At 39.7% G+C, this 21747-nt stretch overlaps 1 protein-coding gene across 3 annotated transcripts in view; it reads left to right on the plus strand.

Moving 5' to 3' along the window:
* ELP3 (elongator acetyltransferase complex subunit 3) overlaps positions 1–21747 on the plus strand; it is a 104747-nt gene that overhangs the window by 63089 nt on the left and 19911 nt on the right. For all 3 annotated transcript variants that reach the window (XM_061199452.1, XM_061199453.1, XM_061199454.1), the window contains 4 exons: positions 3894–3984; positions 6312–6377; positions 7951–8178; positions 9112–9193. In XM_061199452.1, the coding sequence (XP_061055435.1) occupies positions 3894–3984; positions 6312–6377; positions 7951–8178; positions 9112–9193 (467 nt within the window). The remainder of the gene's footprint in view (positions 1–3893; positions 3985–6311; positions 6378–7950; positions 8179–9111; positions 9194–21747) is intronic.

Here is a 21747-nt window from a genome sequence, read left to right on the forward strand (position 1 = left end):
ATACTACCAAATGTAAAATAGATAGCTAGTGGGAAGCACTAGCTTGGTGCTTTGTGACCACCTAGAGGGGTGGGATAGGGAGGGTGGGAGGGAGACGCAAGAGGGAAGAGATATAGGGATATATGTATATATATAGCTGATTCACTTTGTTATAAAGCAGAAACTAACACACCATTGTAAAGCAATTATACTCCAATAAAGATGTTAAAAAAAAGAAAAAGGGGACTGGTTCATTATTAAAAATATTTGTAGAGCCCATCTTCCTTTCCCTTCATCTCCCGTTCCCATCACCTCTGGAGGCAGTGCCACAAAAGTATTGACAGCAGCATGCCTGGCATCTGAAGAAATGGAGAGTAAGAGTAGTGAGTGCAGAGGTGGCAACGAGAGTAGTTGGGAGATTGGTTATATTGAGCAAATAAGTTGTTTGATTTAGCAAACAAATAAATATACTAAAGATAAGAGAGCCAGATTTCTCACTGTCCAAAGGGATTTACAGACATTGAAGGGTAGAAAGCTGAAAAGAACACTGAGGCACTGGATTAGAATTGTAATTATCAACATGATCTCACGGCTTTTTAAATTTATATATAGAAACAGTTATAATGTTTATGTATATGAATATATGAATATAAATATATATACACATATGTATATACATACGTAAATTTCTTAGTTGTGTACACTGAAAGGGTCTAGAGGCAATGATACCTCAGTAGTAATGAGCACAATGAGTGCTCAGACCTTGGTTTCTAAATACCACTCTCCACTAAAAGGAATCAGGGATGCTTGGATAAATGGCCAATTCTAGGGCTGGGGCAGCAAACATATAAGATCAACCTGGAACATCTTGTTGTTCCAGAAAGTAAAGAAATATTCAAACAATGGTGGGAACATGTCAGAAGGACCCCAAAGCCAGCCTAAACGCATGCCCATGACCAAATCTAATGTAAGCAACAAAATAAATAATGTTAATATCAGATTACATCTCATTGAATAAAATAGAAATCTACGCATTTATAAATAAATGAATAAATAGAGAAGGGAACATTCTTCCTTAAAATACAAGCTCAAATAATAAATGCAGAAGGGATGGTAGAAATAGATAATCACCATTGTTGTCTATTCTACGGACGGTGATACAGAAGGAGTCATCAGTGGATGCTAGACTGGTAGTTGGAGGGTTGGTGAGGAACAGGATGTTGGCATGATGCAGTGTACTTGTTTCAGCTCTCATACTGTAACAAGCGTCTTTTCACCATCCATTTAATAACACATTTTTCACATTTTTATGCTTTTTGTTGATTTTGCTGTTTAAAATGGCCCCCACATGTAGTGCCGAGGTGCTATCTAGTGTTCCTGTGTACAAGAAGGCTGTGATGTGTCTTACAAAGAAAATAAATGTGTTAGATAAGCTTCATTGCAGCATGAATTATAGTGCTATTGGCCACAAGTGCAATGTTACCAAATCAATTCTGTGTTAAATAAAGTGTTTTTAGCTGGAAACACACATAAAACAAGGTTACGTGTTGATCGGTTGGAGAAAATGGACTGAAGGCTCACAGGAACCTAACCCTGCATTTTCCATAGGAGCAGTGCTTCAGTATTTGCTAATTCAGTGTTCATGGCACATTATAGGACTTCACTGCCATGAATAACAAGAATCAAATGTATCTCACGTAACGGGTACTGCCGAAACCGATAAGTGTCGTTTCAGGGGGGCTCCAAGGAGCCCGGTCTTTTATGTCTCAGTGCAGAAAGAATTCAGCGAGAGGCAAAGTGATAGATAAGCAGTGATTTATTAGAATAGGATGCTTGTGAGGCTTACAAGCGGGTGGGCAAGAAGGTGCCGTGCCCTGAGAACTTAGTGGGCTACAGTTTTGTAATCAAAGGAAAAGTGGGGAGGGTGAAAAGACCACCTTCTTCCTCATTCTTGAGTAGACATCACGCGTCCATCATCAGCTCCTCCTCCAGATTGGGCAGGGGAGTTTTCTTGTCCCTACATGGTCAAGCTAGGACTGTCATGGCACTATGGAAAAATTATTTCAGGTCTTTCACTTTGAAATGTCACCTTTCCATAAAGTACTGTTTTTTATGTGTGCAGAGAGCATGTCCTAGGGATCATTGACTTACTGAGCTCACTGGGCAGGATGTGGGTCTCATGTCACCATTGTTTTTATTGTTTTGGGGCTTGTCTCATGCTTCTGCTGCATGGGTTTTGCTGCTAGGCAGGCCTGCTTGGCTTTGTGGTTAAGCAAACCTGCTTTCTTGAATGACCATTAACTTACAGGGGTCTCCCATACTTTCTTGTTTACTTACAATCCCCTAGTGGGATTAACTATTTAATTGCCTAATTTGTCCCTTTACTTCGTCCCTATCACTAACAGTGGTTGCCATTGGTTTTATCAGATTAATTTCATATGACGTATAACAGCGTTCAAAATTTTACTTTGTTGTGAAACTATACACATGTATTTGTGAGTAATTTATAAAATATTTCAGGGTTAAAAGGGACATTTGGAAGACTAACTTTGGCTTATATAATATGAAATAGTAAAATATTTAAAACAGTTGTTTGTACATTTCTTGCTAAAATAAACTGTACTTTTTAGTTCACTAGCCTTCTTTTCAGTTTCATCTGCTTACTAATTTAAGATGAATTTGATTTTAAGAAATTATAGTTCCAAAGACAGAAAGTTTATTTTACTAGAAAGTATAAGTAAACCATATCTATTAACTAATCACTCTAAAATATGTTTTTTATGTTGCTCTCACTTTGAACTCCCTGCTATGTCTTTCTCTTAAAGAATTTTGGCTTATCAGTGCTTTATAGTTGCTTCCAGAGCCTGATAGATTTATTGTGTATAGTTTTTAATGCTAATCAATTGGCTTTTGATACTTTTTTGAGTGATTGGGGAGTATCTTATTAGAATCAAATGGATGAATTAGCTAATTGTATTTACTTAATGTGTGGATGGATAAGTGAAAAGAGAAGGAAAAGACTCAAGCTGATTCAAAAGCAAAAATGAGAAGAAAAGATAAATGACGTATTCTTCAAGTCTTCTAAATCAACCAAATGTTAGACAAAAGAAATTGGGAATTTATCTTTAAACCAGAGATGTGCTGAGCATATTCTTACTTTAGGTTTTTTTTTTAAACTGTCTTATCTTTAGATACTGATTTTTGTCTAGAAGGGATAGTGAGGGCTACTAAAATGAAACTCATAATTTCAACTTTTGATTGACGTTTCCTTGATGCCGGGCACTTTACACTATGTTAATGCCAGGAAATAAATTTTATCTACTCTCATCTTGAGGCAAGTTCTTATTCTTCGAATGCAGAGTCACTTCTAATTTAGATTTTTAGGAAATGGGAAAAAATTTATTCTTTGAGACCAGTTGTCTAAGCCAGGCTTTTGCACTTCCTGGTTACTTGTCATTCAGCAACTGTATGGGAAAGTGTTTGTAAGCTATAAATCAGTGTGTTAATAATAATTTTTATTTCTCCTCTTAAATTGGATTTTGTAAAAAACAGTTTTATTTCTTGTTTTGTTTAGTACAGATGTCTGTCTCTTCAGCCAAAAATCATTACTAATGGTTATTGGACATTTGTTTTGTACTCTGTAATCTTATAAAGTGTTTTCATCAGATGTTTCTTACAAAAACCCTGAGTGATAGGTGAAAATCGTAATTTCATAGATGGGAAAACTGGGGGGTAGAAAAGCTGTGAACCTTGCTTTTGGGTTAGAATATTCAACCTCTGCTTTCCTGGTCGGTTTTGAGGTGGGGAAGGGGTGGTTTTGTTCTTTTTTTTTTTTTTTTTTTTTAAAGTATCCCTGCCTTACTGCTGTAGAGAATGACTTATATTTTGCAACAGCTGATGTTTTTCTCCTACAGAGATATTCCAATGCCCTTAGTCAGCTCAGGAGTAGAGCATGGTAACTTGAGAGAGCTGGCGTTTGCAAGAATGAAAGACCTTGGAATACAGGTAAGAGTCTGACCATAACTGTTGAGATCAAAGTAATCTGAGACACGAAAACCTGTGATACTATCACATTACAAACTTACAGGTTTGGTCAAAAAGCTTTCATGTATTGAAGCCATTCTTACCGTATAACACGTTGAAATTGAAGCTAGTGGTTGCAAAGTCTGCATCCTATCCCCTACACCCCTCTGCTTTCTTCTAAAAGAGCGTAGGTTTGTGAATTTAATGGTTGTTTTTTCTGCCTTCTCAGATTGCCAACTATGTGTTCAACTCCTTTATAAAAAACTTTTTTTTTTTTTTTTTGAAGTATTGGGTGTTCGATTCTTGACTAGTGGTTAGAGAAGAATACAACATTTGAAGAAACAAGGCTTACATGCTGAAATAATTAGCAATGTTATTGCCCAGATATACCAGTCTCCCTTGTCCTGCCCCACCCCCATGTCTATTCACTCACTCATTTATTTCACAAATATTTACTAAGCACCTCCTTTCTGCTTTCCCTGAAAGAGCCCAGGAATCTGCAATTTGACAGTCTCTGTAGATGATTCTGAAATCAAGATAAGGTTTGAAACTCAGTGCCCTAGGAGCTATTTCTCAGAGCTGCTAAAGAGAAAAGGCCAGGAGGGTGTCTAGGCCTGAGCACTGATTCCTGGCCTCTGCCTTCAAAGATTCTCATTCACTCCATCTGGGATGGAGCTGTGGGGGGTTCTCACGCACAGTGCAAACATGGACCACACTTCGAAAGACGTCGTTGAGAGGACTGCATATCATGTTTGTGGACCTACCCAGAACATTTTGTTCTCTGTCAATATATTATGGAGAAAATTTTTCAGAAAATTGTTTGTCCATAGGAGAGTTTGTGAACATTATGGCTTATTCTACCCTCCCCCCCTGCAAAAAAAAAAAATTTCAGTTCTAGAAAAACAGCAAATGTCTGTACAGTAGTGAATAGCCCCAAACACGAGTGTGCGCCTGCTCAGCTTCCCAGTCCCCACCCGTCCTTGTCCAGCTCCTCCTCCTCCTGAGAATACCGCTGCCGCAGTGCCCCCCTGGCCTGCTGAGCCTGCTGACCTCGTCAACCAGCCACTGTTTTTAACCCTGTACCCCTCCTAAACCGTGATAGCCCCTCGTAAGGTAAACTGGGATTGAGTCTAAAGACTGGAATTCAGTCACACCAAAAGACATCTAGTTCACATAGGCAGTGTCTTTACTAGAAAATAAGCCCACACCAATCTCTGCCTTAAAAAGCATTCCCCTCCCCTCCAAAAAAAAGAAAAAAGCATGCAAGTGTTCATTAAGAGCATGTAATATGGGTTCCCGGGGCTTGGAAATAGCTTAGTTCTTATAGAACTGAATAATGAGCTCTTATTTTTCTCATGGAATTCCATCCATATATATACTCAATATACTATTAGTAGTATAGCTGCATGACGTCATCAGATTTCCTATGGCGATCTTTTCTCACTGATGGAAAATGTTAGAATCCTGGAAATAATTTTTACAGTTCTATAGGGGAAAATATACCATAGGGCATATAATAGTTACTGTAATTATAAATGTCAGGCTGTGTAGCCTGCACACTGGGTTGTGGAATAGAAGCAAGAGTTACATCACATAGCTTGGCCGTGCAGACCAGGCACTGCTTCCGTATCATCCACAGGCAGCTTTGTGCTTCCCAGGGACGCTCAAAGAGCCAATCTCCGACCATGGTTCAGATTGTATAATAAATAGCTCAAGGTTCTTTCTTTCCATTCTTCTTCCTTCCCTTCCTTCCTCCCTCCCTCCCTCCCATCCTTTCTTCCACAGAGCCCTTCTCTGCAAAAAACAGCAGTCTTAGCTTCCCTCTTTCTGACATTCCTAAAATGATACAAATATGGTGATGCTAAAAATGTTAACTGCCATAAAATGGTGAAGGTTTTAAAAAATTAGGAATTCAGTTTTTACTCTTCAGTAGACATAGTTTTGGATTGCAGTTTCAGATACAGTTATATCCTCTGGATTTTCAGATTTTAGGATGTATGTTCTTTACTTTCAATATTATATATTGATCTCCTTTGGATTCTAAACTTATTTTAAAAGCAATACTGTACCAACTTCATGTATTTCTAGTTTGTTTTTCCCTATTCTCAGGTTTATTAAAGATGGCTTCATTTTTAATTCATTTCTTTTATCTCAAGGTAAATTATGTCCAAACTTAATTTTGGGCCCAGGATTTGGTGGAGAAGTTTCAATAAAAATTGAATTAGTTACCAGTTTTATATTTGCCCCCCTTCCCACTTTTTTTTCTTTCTTTCTTTTCTTTCTTTCTTTCCTTTCTTTTTTCTTGGCAGTGTCGAGATGTGAGAACCAGAGAGGTTGGAATCCAAGAAATTCATCACAAAGTGCGTCCATACCAGGTTAGTTTCTTCATTTTATAGAGAGATTGGGTCCTGTTCATTAATCTTTGTCAAGCTTGGGCCTACACCTGCTTACCAGTAGGACCAAACCCTAGAAGTTAATGAGTAAACTAAGAGCAAAGAGTAACTGAGAATGAGGTCAAGCCAGGAAAGCCAGATATGAGGGTGGCTCAACTCTAGAAGAGCCAGGTTAGGAAAACCAAGTTTGAACTTCATTGTAGATCAGTACTGTCCAGTAGAACTTTCCGTAGTGTTGGAAATGTTCTATAATCTGTGCCATCTAATAGGATATCAGCTACCAGTCACATGTGACTTGAAATGTGGCTAGTGCAAAGAAGAACTTAGTTTTTAATTTTATTTAATTTCAAGTAATTCAAATGTAAATAGCCGAATGTGACTAGTGGCTACCTTCAGGTAAAGCTGAGTGTCATGTGCTTATCTCTGTGTGCAACTGTTAAATTATTGCCTGTTGATGGTAATCAAGCGAATAGATCAGCCATATCAACTGGGGTTCCATACAACGTGTTTGTGATGAATTAACTTCTCTCCTAGAATGACATCGTGTTAGCTATTTGCCAGATTTTCTGTGGGGGTTAGCTGTCGTGTGGGAGCCCATTTGAGAAAGGCTAGAGTAGATCAGCATTGATATTTCTGTTCTCAAAATGAATTGTTTATTTGATTGACATTTTTCACATTTTGGATCTTTTGAGGAAAAAAGTAGACCCAAGCATAGTTAGTCATTTTGCCAAATTCTTGTGCAATCCAGTTATTCAGCAAACATTAAGTTGAGGAGGAATGTCAGTATTAGTCTGTTTATTCACCTCACTGTGGGTCCAGTCCGCCCATTTTCAGAGTGTATCTGGGTGTGACCCTGCCCACATATGTAGCTTTCTCTGCATGCATTTTGCTTATATTTATGCAAAGTACAAGGGACACTTGAGCAGGAAGCAAGAGTCAAAAGCCCATGTAGATTGCTAACACAAAAGCTTCCCCAAAAGCCCCTCTCCGGTGATTGGATTTTCTTTAACATGTTAATCTCATAACTAGGCATACTATTTTAAAGGTCCTGTGGGATACTTTTTAAAAAAATTCCATCAAGGAATAAGTAACCAATAACACATTTTTTCCCCTAAAAGCAGGTTTTAGTGGAGGAGGTAAGGACTAGAAAAGAAAACCATTGAGTACCTGACAGTCCTGGGGCCTCAGGGTGCTCCCAAGAGCTGCACACGTGACATAATGTATAATTTTACCTTAGAGACTCTTCATGGAGGATCAGATTTAAATACATGGAAGCATTTACTGAGCCAAACTCTGTAAGAATCACAAAGTTAATGAGGTGCAAATATTTATGAAGTTGTAAAACTGGTTTCCTTTTATATAGTCCACGAACAAGTCATGAACTCTCGTTCAGTGCTATTGAGAGGAGACAAGTAAAAAGAAACATAATTTGTGGTTATTTATTCTTTATCCCTAATCGTGGATATTAGTCTAAATAAACATGTATAATTATAGAAACGCACTTTGTTCTCTAATTTAAAAAAAAAAAGTTTTTGCGTGGCTTTTTATGAAACAGGTTGAATTGGTAAGAAGAGATTATGTTGCAAATGGTGGCTGGGAGACGTTCTTATCCTATGAAGACCCCGATCAAGACATTTTGATTGGCCTCCTGAGATTACGGAAGTGCTCAGAGGAGACATTCCGTTTCGAATTGGTCGGGGGGGTGTCCATAGTCCGAGAGCTGCATGTGTATGGAAGTGTCGTCCCCGTCAGCAGTCGGGATCCCACTAAATTTCAGCATCAGGTATCCTGTATTCCATTTCTGTTTGACTATGATTAAGAAATTGCTCAAAGGAGGAAAAGAGAAAAAGAATGGAGCGAGGGTGGGAGCAGAGGAAAAGGAGAGGGGAAATTCGGGAAGTGTAGAAACAGAGGAACCAGTATAATACTACAGTTGTTCAGAGATGTTTTCTCTTTAAATTGCTCCCCTTTGGGTGTGAGGGAGGGGGAGGGAGAGACAAATTGAGACTCAGTCAAGTGGAATATAATAATAGACGGAACCATATGAAATTGCTATTTTTGAAAGTCAGAAATGGTCTAATACTGGCAATTTTGTATGATTCAACTATTTTGGGATCGAAGGAGATGATAATTTGAAAGAAAGCACTTATGAAATGTTAAAACACTTCGTAAAGACAAGCAAGCTATGTGATATATATAGTGGAACACTATTCCACTCCCCCAAACAACCTAAATAAATAACTCACTTTTTTAAATTTCAGGAGAATAGGTTAAAACTGTTAATGGTGGATGTAGCATAAACCCCCATATTGGTGATTTAAGAATATTGCCTGGTTTCAAAAAGCTTTTTAGAAATTGAAGGGGTGACTAATAATACAAGAGTACATGCCCCAGACTTTCATCACCTGGAGATTGCCTAGAACTTGTTTAAAAAGAGACAAGTTGAGAGGCAATTACCCCCTTGCTGTGACTAGATTACATCATCCACAGAATACCTTTTGATGGCTTTTGTTGCAGAGTTATTCCTAGTCTGCTACAGTGTGCTTTTGGTATAATTGAATAGTGAAACTTTTCCTTACACCCGTAAATGGTTTTTTTGTCACTCTTATTTTAAAAGAGTTTAGCAGCTACGAAATATTACCCTTCTTGTTTTATGGACCCCTCTTAATGACTTCTTCCCTTCTTAATTCCCTAACCCCTCCATTGCCTCTTACAGGGATTTGGCATGCTACTGATGGAGGAAGCAGAAAGAATAGCTAGAGAAGAACATGGATCTGGGAAAATAGCTGTTATATCAGGTAACTGGGGGAGGGCAGAGTTCATGATTTGTTCACATTTTTAACTTGGTTCCACAATGAAAAGTACCTCAGGCCTCTCTTGCCCCCATTTATGATTATTATGTTCAAAATTGCGCAGAGCCAAATAGGGAAAGACTGGTGCTCAAGCACAAAGAAACTTCCTGTAAGCAGTTTGGCGGAATAGAGCTTGCAGAAGCTCTCCATCTCTTGAGTGGCAAGGCCAGTAATCTATATCCTGTCTTCCTCGTGGTCTGTCACACTGGTCTCTTGTGCTTTCTGCCCAGTTACTCTGTCTGGGAAAAATGAAATTTGATGATATGGATCTAAGAAAATCATAAGTCAGTGTGGAGATTTGTCAGTATCATTCTGGAAATTAAAATAGAACCTACTTGCCAGTATAAGATGTTTAAAGGCAGAGTTCCTTGCTCCTTAAAAATTGTTTTCAATGACTTTGTTCCTGGGGAACAGATTTCCCCTGTTTGGAAGCTTTCCCCTTACCTTGCCTAGGACATCAGATAAGTGGAGAAGTGGGCGTGTAAAGGAAGGCCTGCTGTAAGTGGAGCAAGAAATAACGCATATGCACCCTTTCACTCATACTCTAGAGTGTCATATCCTCACAAACTTTGCTATTCTCAATAAGAAGCTAACATGGTGAAAGCCATGATCAAGATTCAGGTTATTTTCCCTGCAGAATTTGTTTTCCCATTAGACTATGGCATTATTAAATGAAAGTTGAAATGACACTTTTTTTTAAAAAATCAGTAAGTTGTTGCCAATCAATAAATCAGTACCTTTGCCCAGATTTCAATGATTCCAAATACGGAAATGTAATGACCCAGGCTCACTTAATCGATTATTCAGTCTGGCTATGGTTTTTGGCATTATCCAGACAGATAATAAAGCATTTTTTAACATGGCTAGCTCTCTCTATGTTTCTGTGTTATCTTTAATATTCTTTTAATTGAAGTACAGTTGATTTACAATGTTGTACTAATTTCTGCTGTACAGCAAAGTGACTCAGTTATACACATATATACATTCTTTTTTATATTCTTTTCCATTATGGTTTATTCCAGGAGATTGGATATAGTTACCTGTGATATACAGTAGGACCTTGTTGTTTATCCATTCTGAATGTAACAGTTTGTATCTACTAACCCCAAACTCCCAGACCATCCCTCTCCCTCCCGCTCCCCCTCCCCCCTGGGCAACCACAAGTCTGTTCTCTGTTTTTTCTGTGTTATCTTTAATCACACTAAAGAAGTAGGAACTAAATGAGGCTCACCTGATTGGTGCCGATATTTGTAATAAAAAAATGTTTACTTCTCGATTGTTTAGGCTGTGGTTGACCAGAAGTCAACCTTTCCTGGTACCAGGAAAGGGCCAGACCGACTCAGAACTCTTTGTACATGTGCACCTGTGGATTACCCGAAATTTCAGTGGCCTCCTTTGCCAGCGCACTGTCAGTGTTTTCAGTACAGTACTTCCCAATCGTTAATGTGCTTGTGAATCATCTGGAGATCTTGTTAAAATGCAGATTCTGACTCATTAGGTCTGGGGTGGGGCCTGAAAGCCTAGATTTCTAACCAGCACCCAGTGATAACCTATACTGATTGTCTTCAGACCATACTTTGAGTAGCAAGGTTTTAGTATTCTCTTCCAAATGTAGTATTCTCTTTCAAATCACTAAGGTAAAGATATTCTCTGTGACCCCGGCAGTGCCTGCATTCCCAAAGTCTGATATGCAGTCAAGTGATTTTCTGGTATCTGTGGGAACTTGATCAGTTTTAAAACTGAAGGGCATCTGTATTCTTTTTTTTTTTTTTTTTTTTGGCTGTGTTGGGTCTTCGTTGCTGCGTGCGGGCTTTCTCTAGTTGTGGTGAGAGGGGCTACTCTGTTGCAGTGTGCGGGCTTCTCACTGCGGTGGCTTCTTTTGTTGCGGAGTATGGGCTCTAGGCGCGAGGGCTTCAGTAGATGTGGCATGCGGGCTCAGTAGTTGTGGCTCATGGGCTCTAGAGCGCAGGCTCAGTAGTTGTGGTGCACGGGCTTAGTTGCTCTGCAGCATGTGGGATCTTGCCGGACCAGGGCTCGAACCCATGTCCCCTGCATTGGCAGACGGATTCTTAACCACGGCGCCACCAGGGAAGTTCCAGGGCATCTGTATTCTTTCACTTCTCCATTATATTTAATTTGCCTTCATGATATCTATCTCTTTTTAGAAATGTTACATGCAGAGAGGGGTGTCTGACTTGCCCGAGGTCACATTCAGTTGCCTGTAAGAGCCTCAGTTTCTGCTTTTTGAGCAGTGTCTTTCTACGTGGAAATCAGCATCTGTCCTCTTTCTAGCTTTTTGTTATACTCTAAATAATAGCTCAATTTCAGATCATCTGCTTGTAGAACTTTTAAAATAACAAGACTTGCTAAAAATAACAGGGAAGAACCTTTCTGCTTATTAGTTGTCACAGTAAGACTACTCGGTTTCTGTACAGGGGTTTCTCTTGGCCAGAGGGTTTCTACAGGAGCAGCCCTGGAATGCATTCTTGGCGCTCAAGGGAGTTCTGTGTTACTTCCTGTCTCTCTGGTCTGTGAGCCTCCCCACCACTGCTCTCTGCTGGGGAAACCAGCTAGGGCCTTGACTTGCTGTTTGACTGACGATCTGATCACTCTTCAAATGAAAACACCAAGAACATTTACTCTGTGTGTGATGCATTTTATTTCTCTAATTTAATAATATATTACTGTTCTATTTAAGTTTCTGAATCAGACATCTGAGGTGTCCATTATTCAGAACTTCAAGGAGGGCAGATGTAAAGTGTTTTTTATCATGTGTTTTTTGGTTGGTTTTTTTCTTCCATATTTGTTCAGTTGACTTTGGTCTTTCTGATTTAAGTACAATGCTGTGTGTGTGTGTGTGTTTAATTGGTTTTTGTAAAAAGTGAATTATTCTCCATAGGTTGATCCTTAGAATGCAAATCTCCTTGTGATAGTACTGGTGCTTGTGTGCTGCATTTATTCACAAGACTTCATTAGATGTGGTGTGTAAGAAGAGACACTTGGACGGGGGTGTTAGGATTCTGTTCCTGCGTTGACAGTAGCTCTCCTTGTGATCTTGAATAATGTTGCTTGATCTCCGTGGACCTTTATTTCTTTACTAAAAATAAGTGGGTTAGGTTATCTTTTACAGTTCTAACAGTCTAGAATTCTGCCCCTTAATATCTTCATTTCTTTTAGTCCTCAACAAGACCAACTGTGTTGTACTGATTACATATGAAGTAGATTCTTTTCTAAAACCATATTAAGAGACCCTTTAATTTCATTAGTAATTGATCTCAGTCTCATTTAGTTTGGGGTATTTAATGATAAAGTTTCCCGTAGGTAGCTAATCCTAGCCATGATTTGTGGAGGCATGTCCATTTCTGTCCCAAGTAGTGATATTTTATGACCCGTGTCCTACTTTTTTTTTCCTGACCTTGTCCTTGATTTGTAAATCCATCTTTGTTCTGGTCTGTAGGCTTTTGCGTAACTCATACACGGTGGTGGCCTAGGTATTCTGTCCTGGCATAACTAGTAGCTTGAGTAAAGGGAGAGACAGATCATTTATCATTCTGGTTTCTGTGACTGTAAGAGGAATGCATTTATGTAGAATTTTTTTTTTTAAATTACATCCTGATTCATTGTGACTTCCCTTCACCTTGCCAGCAGATTTTCTCTGTTTTCTTGGATTTATAATCTTTGATTCTGCCTCTAGACAATATTATTAACTACACAGTAGATGTTATTTGAATCACTAGTCAGAAAGACTCCATATAGTCTATTTTTCCATATTAAAAAACAAATTGTTTTTATCTGTTACCTCAATATATTTTGTTAATAAAAGGTACATACTGTATATTTTATAGCTGATTTATCTTTTTTAAAAGACTAACTTTATAGCTACATGAGAAAACTGAAAACTTGTTTATCAGAGTCCAATGAAGCACTTTCTCAGAGTGACTTTTAAGTTTATTCATTCTGCTTAAGTATATAAAATTGTCTTAGTAAGTAAACTGTGTGTTTTAAAATTAACCATCAACTCTAAATGTGAAAATTAAACAAAGCAAAAATGAAATGGCTAACTTCATCAACATCAAAATCACTACGTGTATTGAGTATCTCCTGTGTGCGGGGGACATGGGCTGAGAGGGCAGAGAGAGGAAGAAGGAGATGCCACTCTGCCTTTGAGGGATGTTGACATGGGGCCAGAGCAGCTCGCTCAGTCTTCACCCTGCGGATTGTCCTTAACTGCAGAGGAAGACAAATTTTTCCCTACTTAGACTATTTCTCAACTCAGGATTAGTTGCTTCAGCGTAAGAAAATCATCTTTTCCTACATATAAAAATGGGTAAATCAGTAGTATGAGAACAACCAGCTTATAATATGTAGGCAGGAAATAACAGTTAATTGCTGCTAAATATCTAAGCTGTTAATTAATCTAAGCAGTTAATTAAGTTAATTAATACTTAAGTCCAAGTACTTTAGTATCTGTCATCAACTTACTCATGTAGCTTTGACCAGCACACATCTGTTTAAGATTAACAAATTGTATCTACTTAAAAGCCATGATGTTTATCTACTTGGATGATCAGCATTCTTTCCTTTAAAAATGCTAAGATGGAGCAGTTTTTTCTCTTCCCTCTCATGTGGTGTAAAGTGCAAAGATTACACTGTAGAACTTAACCATAACATTTGAAATGCCATCACTAATAATCACCATGGAAACTGGAGACCTCTGATGTCACACTGCCCGTACGATTTCTAAAAGGGCAAGTATAACTGTCGATAGCCACTATTTAAAGAGCCACTTAATACCCCCAACAAAATGATTTTTTTTCCTTTAGGCAGTTTTGGCTAGGCATCAGATCCAATCATGTTCCTGCTTCTGTTTGCCAAGCTAATTGCTGTGCATCAAGATGAACAGCTATTCCCCAAGCTCCCCCTACTACCTTCGTCATAAGCAGTATCCTATTTGTGTTCTTTCAAGTAGAAAATTAACATGGCCATTGGCCAAGAATTGTACCAGGCTGACGGATCAAACAATGATGATGAGAAACGAGGAAAATGTCTGAGTGTTTGATGACAGAAATCACTGAAGTCAGAGGCTGATAGCCATTTTGTTTAAACCTATTAAAAAGGCAAAGAAGAGGGGAAAAGAGAAGAGCTTAAATAACAGGGTGAGCAAACGAGTCACCGTGGGATGACATCATTCTAGATCATGATGCTCAGAGTTGTATGACTCTAAAGCCACATGTACAATCCCCACTAGTGAAAAAAATCAATGTGCCTGAGACTTACAGCATCCGATATGGCTTCCTGGGACTGAAATTAATGGTCTTGTGCCCCAGAGCCACTGATTAATCAAATGATATGTGGGCATATATAGAAAGTAACAGTCGTTTTGTTTCAATGAACTACGAATGACTGAGATTACTTACTGGGCCCCAGAAACTTGGCCTGTATTCCAGGCTGTAACACATCTCCCTCCTTTTGAGGTGAAGGTAGTTTTATTCTTTGCATTATAATCTAGTTGGGAAAAAAAGGGTACATTTGTAACTAGATCTGTCTGGTAATGGACTTGTAATCATTACCAAAATGCCTAGAAAAGCTTTTCCTTATTTTGGCTTACCTATTTGCTAATGGACGCAGGAAGCCTGCCAAATGCAAACCAGTTTGTGCCGCATGTGTTAATATAGGACTTCTCAGAAAGGAAGGGAAAAGGCTGTTTGCTCTTTTATAGCTTCTGTTTCATCCCTTTACATAATATATCTTTTCATAAATTATCCCCTAACTATTCCCTAGTTAAATGCACATTATTAGGGTTCTATATATTCCTCTGTTTCTTTCATTTTGATATTCTAACTGTGATCATACATATTTCTTTTTTGGTGCATGTTCCAGTGGGATTTTGTTATGGTGGTGGTGAATATCTTTCTTTTCAAGAACAATAGGTACAACATAAAATATTGCTTTACAACAAGAACTTTATTAATTTCATCGTCTTTATTAATCAGACTAGCACTGATGACATAGAATACTACTTAGCTTGGTATCAAATTAGCTAAATGTGTGCTAAGTGGTGTCTGTATTGCTGTGGAGGCATTGACGCATAGCTCACTTCAGGACTCTTTATTCCCTGACTTGATGTTTATTCATTTATAGATGAATCAGGTACCAGTTATATAGTACATTGCATATCAAGTGCATTGGACCCATCTCTCACTTGGCATCACATGACTATATTAATTAATGCATGTTTTTCAAATATCCCCAAATAGGCCATTAGTTAGTTTCCACTGTTTGGATCTTGTGGGCAAGTGAATTTTTGGTGACGTTTCCTAGGCAGAAGCTAGTGATACCAGTAGATATGCTGACACTGGAGGAACAGGATTTGGATTTGGCACGTGCTGTTGCTCTTCCCACGTGCACGCTGTCAAGTCTTCCTGTGTCTCCGAAACGTGCAGGTTAAAGTCTTGGAGGATAGCCTTGCTAATGTGGTTGACACACCTACGTTTGTAGACTTTTTCTCCCCATTCTTGTTCCTTTTTGTTTATGGGTATTGGGAATGATAGCTGTATACTTCTGCTTGGGTAGAGGAATAGTGTTAATATTATGTGGTTCCTAATAATATGCCCGAGAGGTCTGGGAGCTTTAATATAAAGGACCGCCTTTATTGTAAAGTTACATGCTTCACAGGCTTTTTTCTGAGCAAGGACTCCTTTTCCAAAGTGGTCTAGCCTGCACTGCTCACCATCTGCTGTCTATCACAAAGGCTCTTTTGTAGTTTGTTGCAATGTTAACTCCTTACCAGTGTAACATTCATGTGATTAGTACTGTGCTTTTCTCTAAATGTTTGACATTGCTATAACCCATTCAGTTTGATAAAGCTTTTCTCTTTTAGATCTATTAGAGGCAGGGCTTTGGCAGATTCTTCCCGTTTGGGTGAGCAGGTAACTAAATAATGCTGGAAAATACTGATGCTCCCTTTTTTTAGCAACAACCAAGATACTGATATTATAGAGCCTTTTTAGTTTGGGCATTTCTAATAGCAGCAGGACATACACAGGGGATTTCTTTGGTCAGTCTGGCTTAAACTGTTGACTCTAACCAACGGCTCACATTTTCAAGACATTAAGTGGTGGATTTAGGTTTTAGATTGTAGCCATAGGATAATGTTTCCTTATGCACCTCATCCTGTGCCTCCCAATGCATCCAGTTGTTCAGTTTGTCCACCATTTGTGAATGAATCACTGATGTCTAGTATACCAGTCAGAAGCCCCAGGTCTATACCCTGTGTGGTCTGTTACCTCTTACTGCAAATCCTACTAATTAGTGGTTGTCTGGGTTATTTATTGTGGTGGAACACACCACCCCAAAATTTAGTGTCTTCACACAACCATTTTATTTGCTCAGTGATTCTCTAGGTCAGACATTCAGCAGGGCATGGAGAAGATGGCTCCTCTCTGTTCCATGATGTCTAGGGCCTCGGCTGGAGTGGCTTGAATGGCTGGCAGCTGCTGGGGTGGCTTGCCTCGAGTCTGTCTTCTAGCTGGTAGCGGGTGCGTGGCTGAGACTGTCCACATGAGCACCTTGCTGCTTCTCCACATGCCTTGAACTTCTCCTAGCATGAAGGCTGGCCTCTAAGAGGAGGGAGGAAAGGCCTCAGCTTAGAAGTTGCAGAACATCTTATATGCATCATTTATTGCTGTGTAATAAAAAAGCCACAAAACGTAGTGGCTGAAAACAACAAGCAGTTATCTCATGGTCTCTGTAGGTAAGGAATCCAGAAGGGACCTAGCTGGGTGCCTCTGGCTCAGAGCATCTCATAAAGCTGCATTTACAGTGTCAGCCGGGACTGTAATCATTTCACGATGCAATTGGGATGGAAGGGTCACTTCCAAGTTCACTGTATGGTTTTTGGCAGGCTTCAGTTTCTCACGGGCCGTTGGTCTCAGGGCCACCGTTCCTCCCCATGCCATGTGGGCCTCTCCATGGGACCGCTCATCACGTGGCAGCCTGCTTCCCCCAGCAGAGTGATCACAGAGACAGAGTCCCTTTGACATGGAAGCCTAGTTTTCATAACCTGGTCTCAGAAGAGAGCCGGCGAGTCTAACGCCACCTTCAAGGGAAAGGGATTACACATGACTGTGAATACTGGGAGACAGTGAACTTCGAGGGTCATTTTAGAGACTGCCTGCCACGATGTGACTTCTGCCCCATTTTTTTTGGTTAAGGAAGTCATTGGGCCAGCCCAGATTTAAAGGGAAAGGAAAAAATCCCACTTCTCAAAGAGAGAGGCTCTGGTAGTGACCATCTTTGGATACTAAGTGAGCGAATACACTTTCATTAACTTGTGATTAATAGGCATCCAGCCCCTTTCTACAGGAAACTTCATGTAGCCTTCTCCCAGGATGGACTGTCTTTGGGCATACCTAGCGTCAGGGGTTCTTGTCCCCGTCCTGATATCAGTATTTTCATGCAGCCGTCATGCAGCACAGGCACACCTAACGCTGTCTTAAGCGGAGTTTGGCAGGCCGCACGAGAAGCACCTGCATCTGACCTTTGTCTGCCCTCTCTTCCATGAGGACATTCCTCTGTTTCCCCTTACAGGCCTGTCTAAATGTCTCATGCTTTAGGTCTAAGATGTTGCCCATTTATGTCTTCCTTCTAGGCTATGGAATATAGAAGACCATCTTAGGCAAGGGTACATGCTTTCCCTAGGGAGATCTGACCCTAATCGACGTTCCTTCCTCTCCATAAATACCAAAAATAGTTAATGCACCTTAAAATCTTTTTCCCCCCATTTGGGGAAGCAGTAAATTGTATATAACATAAAATTTGCCATTATAACCATTTTTAAGTATACAGTTCAGTGGCATTAGTTACATTCACAATGTTGTGCAACCATCACCACTATTTCCAAAACATTTTCATCACCCCAAACAGAAACTCTGTACTCATTAAGCAGTAATTCCCAATTTCACCATCTCCCAAGCCCCTGGTAACTTCTAATCTACTTTCTGACTCTATGAAATGGAATCATGCAATATGTGTCCTTTTGTGTCTGGCTTATTTCACTTAGCATAATGTCTTGAAGGTTCATCCATGCTTTACACACACACACACACACACACACACACACTGTTGGGTTGTTTCCATCTTTTGGCTATTGTGAATAATGCTGCTATCACATTGGTATATAAATATCTATTTGAGTCTCTGCTTTCAGTTCCTTTGTGTCTGTACCCAGAAGTGGAGTTGCTGGATCAGTGGTCGTTCCATTTAATTTTTTGAGGAGTCACCAAATTGTTTTCTACAGCTGCTGCATCATTTTACTTTCCCATCAGCAGTGCACAAGGGGTGCAATTTCTCCACATCCTTGCCTGCACTTGTTATTTTCCATTTTTTTTTTAAATTTTTTTTTATTTTATAGCCATCCTAATGGTGTGAAGTGATGTTTTATTGGGGTTTTGGCTTACATTTCCTTAATGACTAAAATGATGTTGAACATCTTTTTGTGTGCTTATTTGTCATTTGTGTCTTTTAAAAAACGTCTATTCAAGTCCTTTGCTCATTTTTTAATTGGGTTGTTAGTCTTTTTGTTGTTGAGTTGTGGGAATTTTTAATATCCTCTGGCTACAAGACTCTTAAATGATCTGTGATTTGCAAATATTTTCTCCCATATATATTCATAAAGATAGTGGTCTGTAATTTTCTTTGTAGTGTCTTTGTCTGGCTTTGTTTTTGTATCCATTCAGCCAGTCTGTGTCTTTTGGTGGGAGCATTTAATCCATTTACATTTAAGGTAATTATCGATATGTATGTTCCTATTCCCATTTTCTTAAATGTTTTGGGTTTGTTATTGTAGGTGTTTTCCTTCTCCTGTGTTTCTTGCCTAGAGAAGTTCCTTTAGCATTTGTTGTAAAGCTGGTTTGGTGGTGGTGAACTCTCTCAGCTTTTGCTTGTCTGTAAAGGTTTTAATTTCTCCATCAAATCTGAATGAGATCCTTGCTGGGTAGAGTAATCTTGGTTGTAGGTTTTTCTCCTTCATCACTTTAAGTATATCCTGCCACTCCCTTCTGGCTTGCAGAGTTTCTGCTGAAAGATCAGCTGTTAACCTTATGGGGATGCCTTTGTGTGTTATTTGTTGTTTTTCCCTTGCTGCTTTTAATATGTTTTCTTTATATTTAATTTTTGATAGTTTGATTAATATGTGTCTTGGTGTGTTTCTCTTTGGATTTATCCTGTATGGGACTCTCTGTGCTTCCAGGACTTGATTAACTATTTCCTTTCCCATATTAGGGAAGTTTTCAACTATAATCTCTTCAAATATTTTCTCAGTCCCTTTCTTTTTCTCTTCTTCTTCTGGGACCCCTATAATTCGAATGTTGGTGCGTTTAATGTTGTCCCAGAGGTCTCTGAGACTGTCCTCAGTTCTTTTCATTCTTTTTTCTTTATTCTGCTCTGCAGTAGTTATTTCCACCATTTTATCTTCCAGGTCACTTATCCATTCTTTTGCCTCAGTTATTCTGCTATTGATCCCATCTAGAGTATTTTTAATTTCATTTATTGTGCTTTTCATCGTTGCTTGGTTCCTCTTTAGTTCTTCTACGTCCTTGTTAAATGTTTCTTGCATTTTGTCTATTCTATTTCCAAGATTTTGGATCATCCTTACTATCATTATTCTGAATTCTTTTTCAGGTAGACTACCTATTTCCTCTTCATTTGTTAGGTCTGGTGTGTTTTGACCCTGCTCCTTCATCTGCTGTGTGTTTTTCTGTCTTCTCATTTTGCTTATCTTACTGTGTTTGGGGTCTCCTTTTCACAGGCTGCAGGTTCGTAGTTCCCGTTGTTTTTGGTATCTGTCCCCAGTGGCTAAGGTTGGTTCAGTGGGTTGTGTAGGTTTCCTGGTGGAGGGAACTAGTGCCTGTGTTCTGGTGGATGAGGCTGGATGTTGTCTTTCTGATGCGCTCGTCCACGTCAGGTGGTGTGTTTTGGGGTGTCTGTGGCCTTATTATGATTTTAGGCAGCCTCTCTGTTAATGGATGGGGCTGTGTTCCTGTCTTGCTAGTTGTTTGGCATAGGGTGTCCAGCACTGTAGCTTGCTGGTCGTTGAGTGAAGCTGGGTCTTGATGGTGAGATGGAGATCTCTGAGAGATTTTCACCGTTTGGTATTACATGGAGCTGGGAGGTCTCTTGTGGACCAGTGTCCTGAAGTTGGCTCTCCCACCTCAGAGGCACAGCCCTGATGCCTGGCTGGAGCACCAAGAGCCTTTCATCCACACGGCTCAGAATAAAAGGGAGAAAAAATGGAAAGAAAGAAAGAAAGAGGATAAAATAAAATAAAATAAAGCAATTATAATAAAAAATAAGAAAAAAATTATTAAGAATAAATTTATTAAGAAAAAAATTTTTTTAATTTTTAAAAATAGATTTATTAATTTTTTATACTAAAAATAAGAAAAAAATTATTAAGAAAAAAAATTTTTTAAATTTTTTAAAATAAAAAATATGAAAAAACTTATTAAAAAATTTTTTTTTAATTTTTTAAAAATAGAAAATAAGGAAAAAATTATTAAGAAAACATTTATTAGGGAAAAAAAATTTTTTTAAGTAAAAAAAAAAAAAAAAAAAGGACGGACCTAACCCTAGGACTAACGGTGAGAGCAAAGCTATACAGACAAAATCTCACCCAGAAGCATACACATATACACTCACAAAAAAAGGAAAAGGGGAAAAGTTAATATATCCTGCTCCCAAAGTCCACCTCCTAAATTTGGGATGATTCGTTGTCTATTCAGGTATTCAACAGATGCAGGCACATCAAGTTGTTTGTGGAGCTTTAATCCGCTGCTTCTGAGGCTGCTGGGAGAGATTTCCCTTTCTCTTCTTTGTTTGTACAGCTCCCGGGGTTCAGCTTTGGATTTGGACCCACCTCTGCATGTAGGTCGCCTGAGGGCGTCTGTTCCCCGCCCAGACAGAACGGGGTTAAAGGAGCAGCTGCTTCGGGGGCTCTGGCTCAGTCAGGCCGGGGGGAGGGAGCGGTACGGAGGAGGCGGGGCGAGCCTGCGGAGGCCGGCGTGACGTTGCAGCAGCCTGAGGCGCGCCGTGCGCTCTCCTGGGGAAGTTGTCCCCAGATTACGGGAGCCTGGCCATGGCGGGCTGCACAGGCTCCCGGGAGGGGCGGTGTGGAGAGTGACCTGTGCTCGCCCACAGGCTTTTTGGTGGCGGCAGCAGCAGCCTTAGCATCTCATGCCCGTCTCTGGGGTCCGCGCTGATAGCCGCGGCTCGCGCCCGTTTCTGGAGTTCGTTTAAGTGGCGCTCTGAATCCCCTCTCCTTGCACGCCGCGAAACAAAGAGGCAAGAAAAAGTCTCTTGCCTCTTCGGCAGCCGCAGACTTTTTCTCGGGCACCCTCCCGGCTAGTTGTGGTGCGCTAGCCCCTTCAGGCTGTGTTCACGCAGCCAACCCCAGTCCTCTCCCTGCGATCCGACCAAAGCCCGCGCCTCAGCTCCCAGCCCCC

The sequence above is a fragment of the Eubalaena glacialis genome, chromosome 9 (genome assembly GCF_028564815.1).
Source record: "Eubalaena glacialis isolate mEubGla1 chromosome 9, mEubGla1.1.hap2.+ XY, whole genome shotgun sequence".
In the NCBI taxonomy this organism is placed as follows: Eukaryota; Metazoa; Chordata; class Mammalia; order Artiodactyla; family Balaenidae; genus Eubalaena; species Eubalaena glacialis.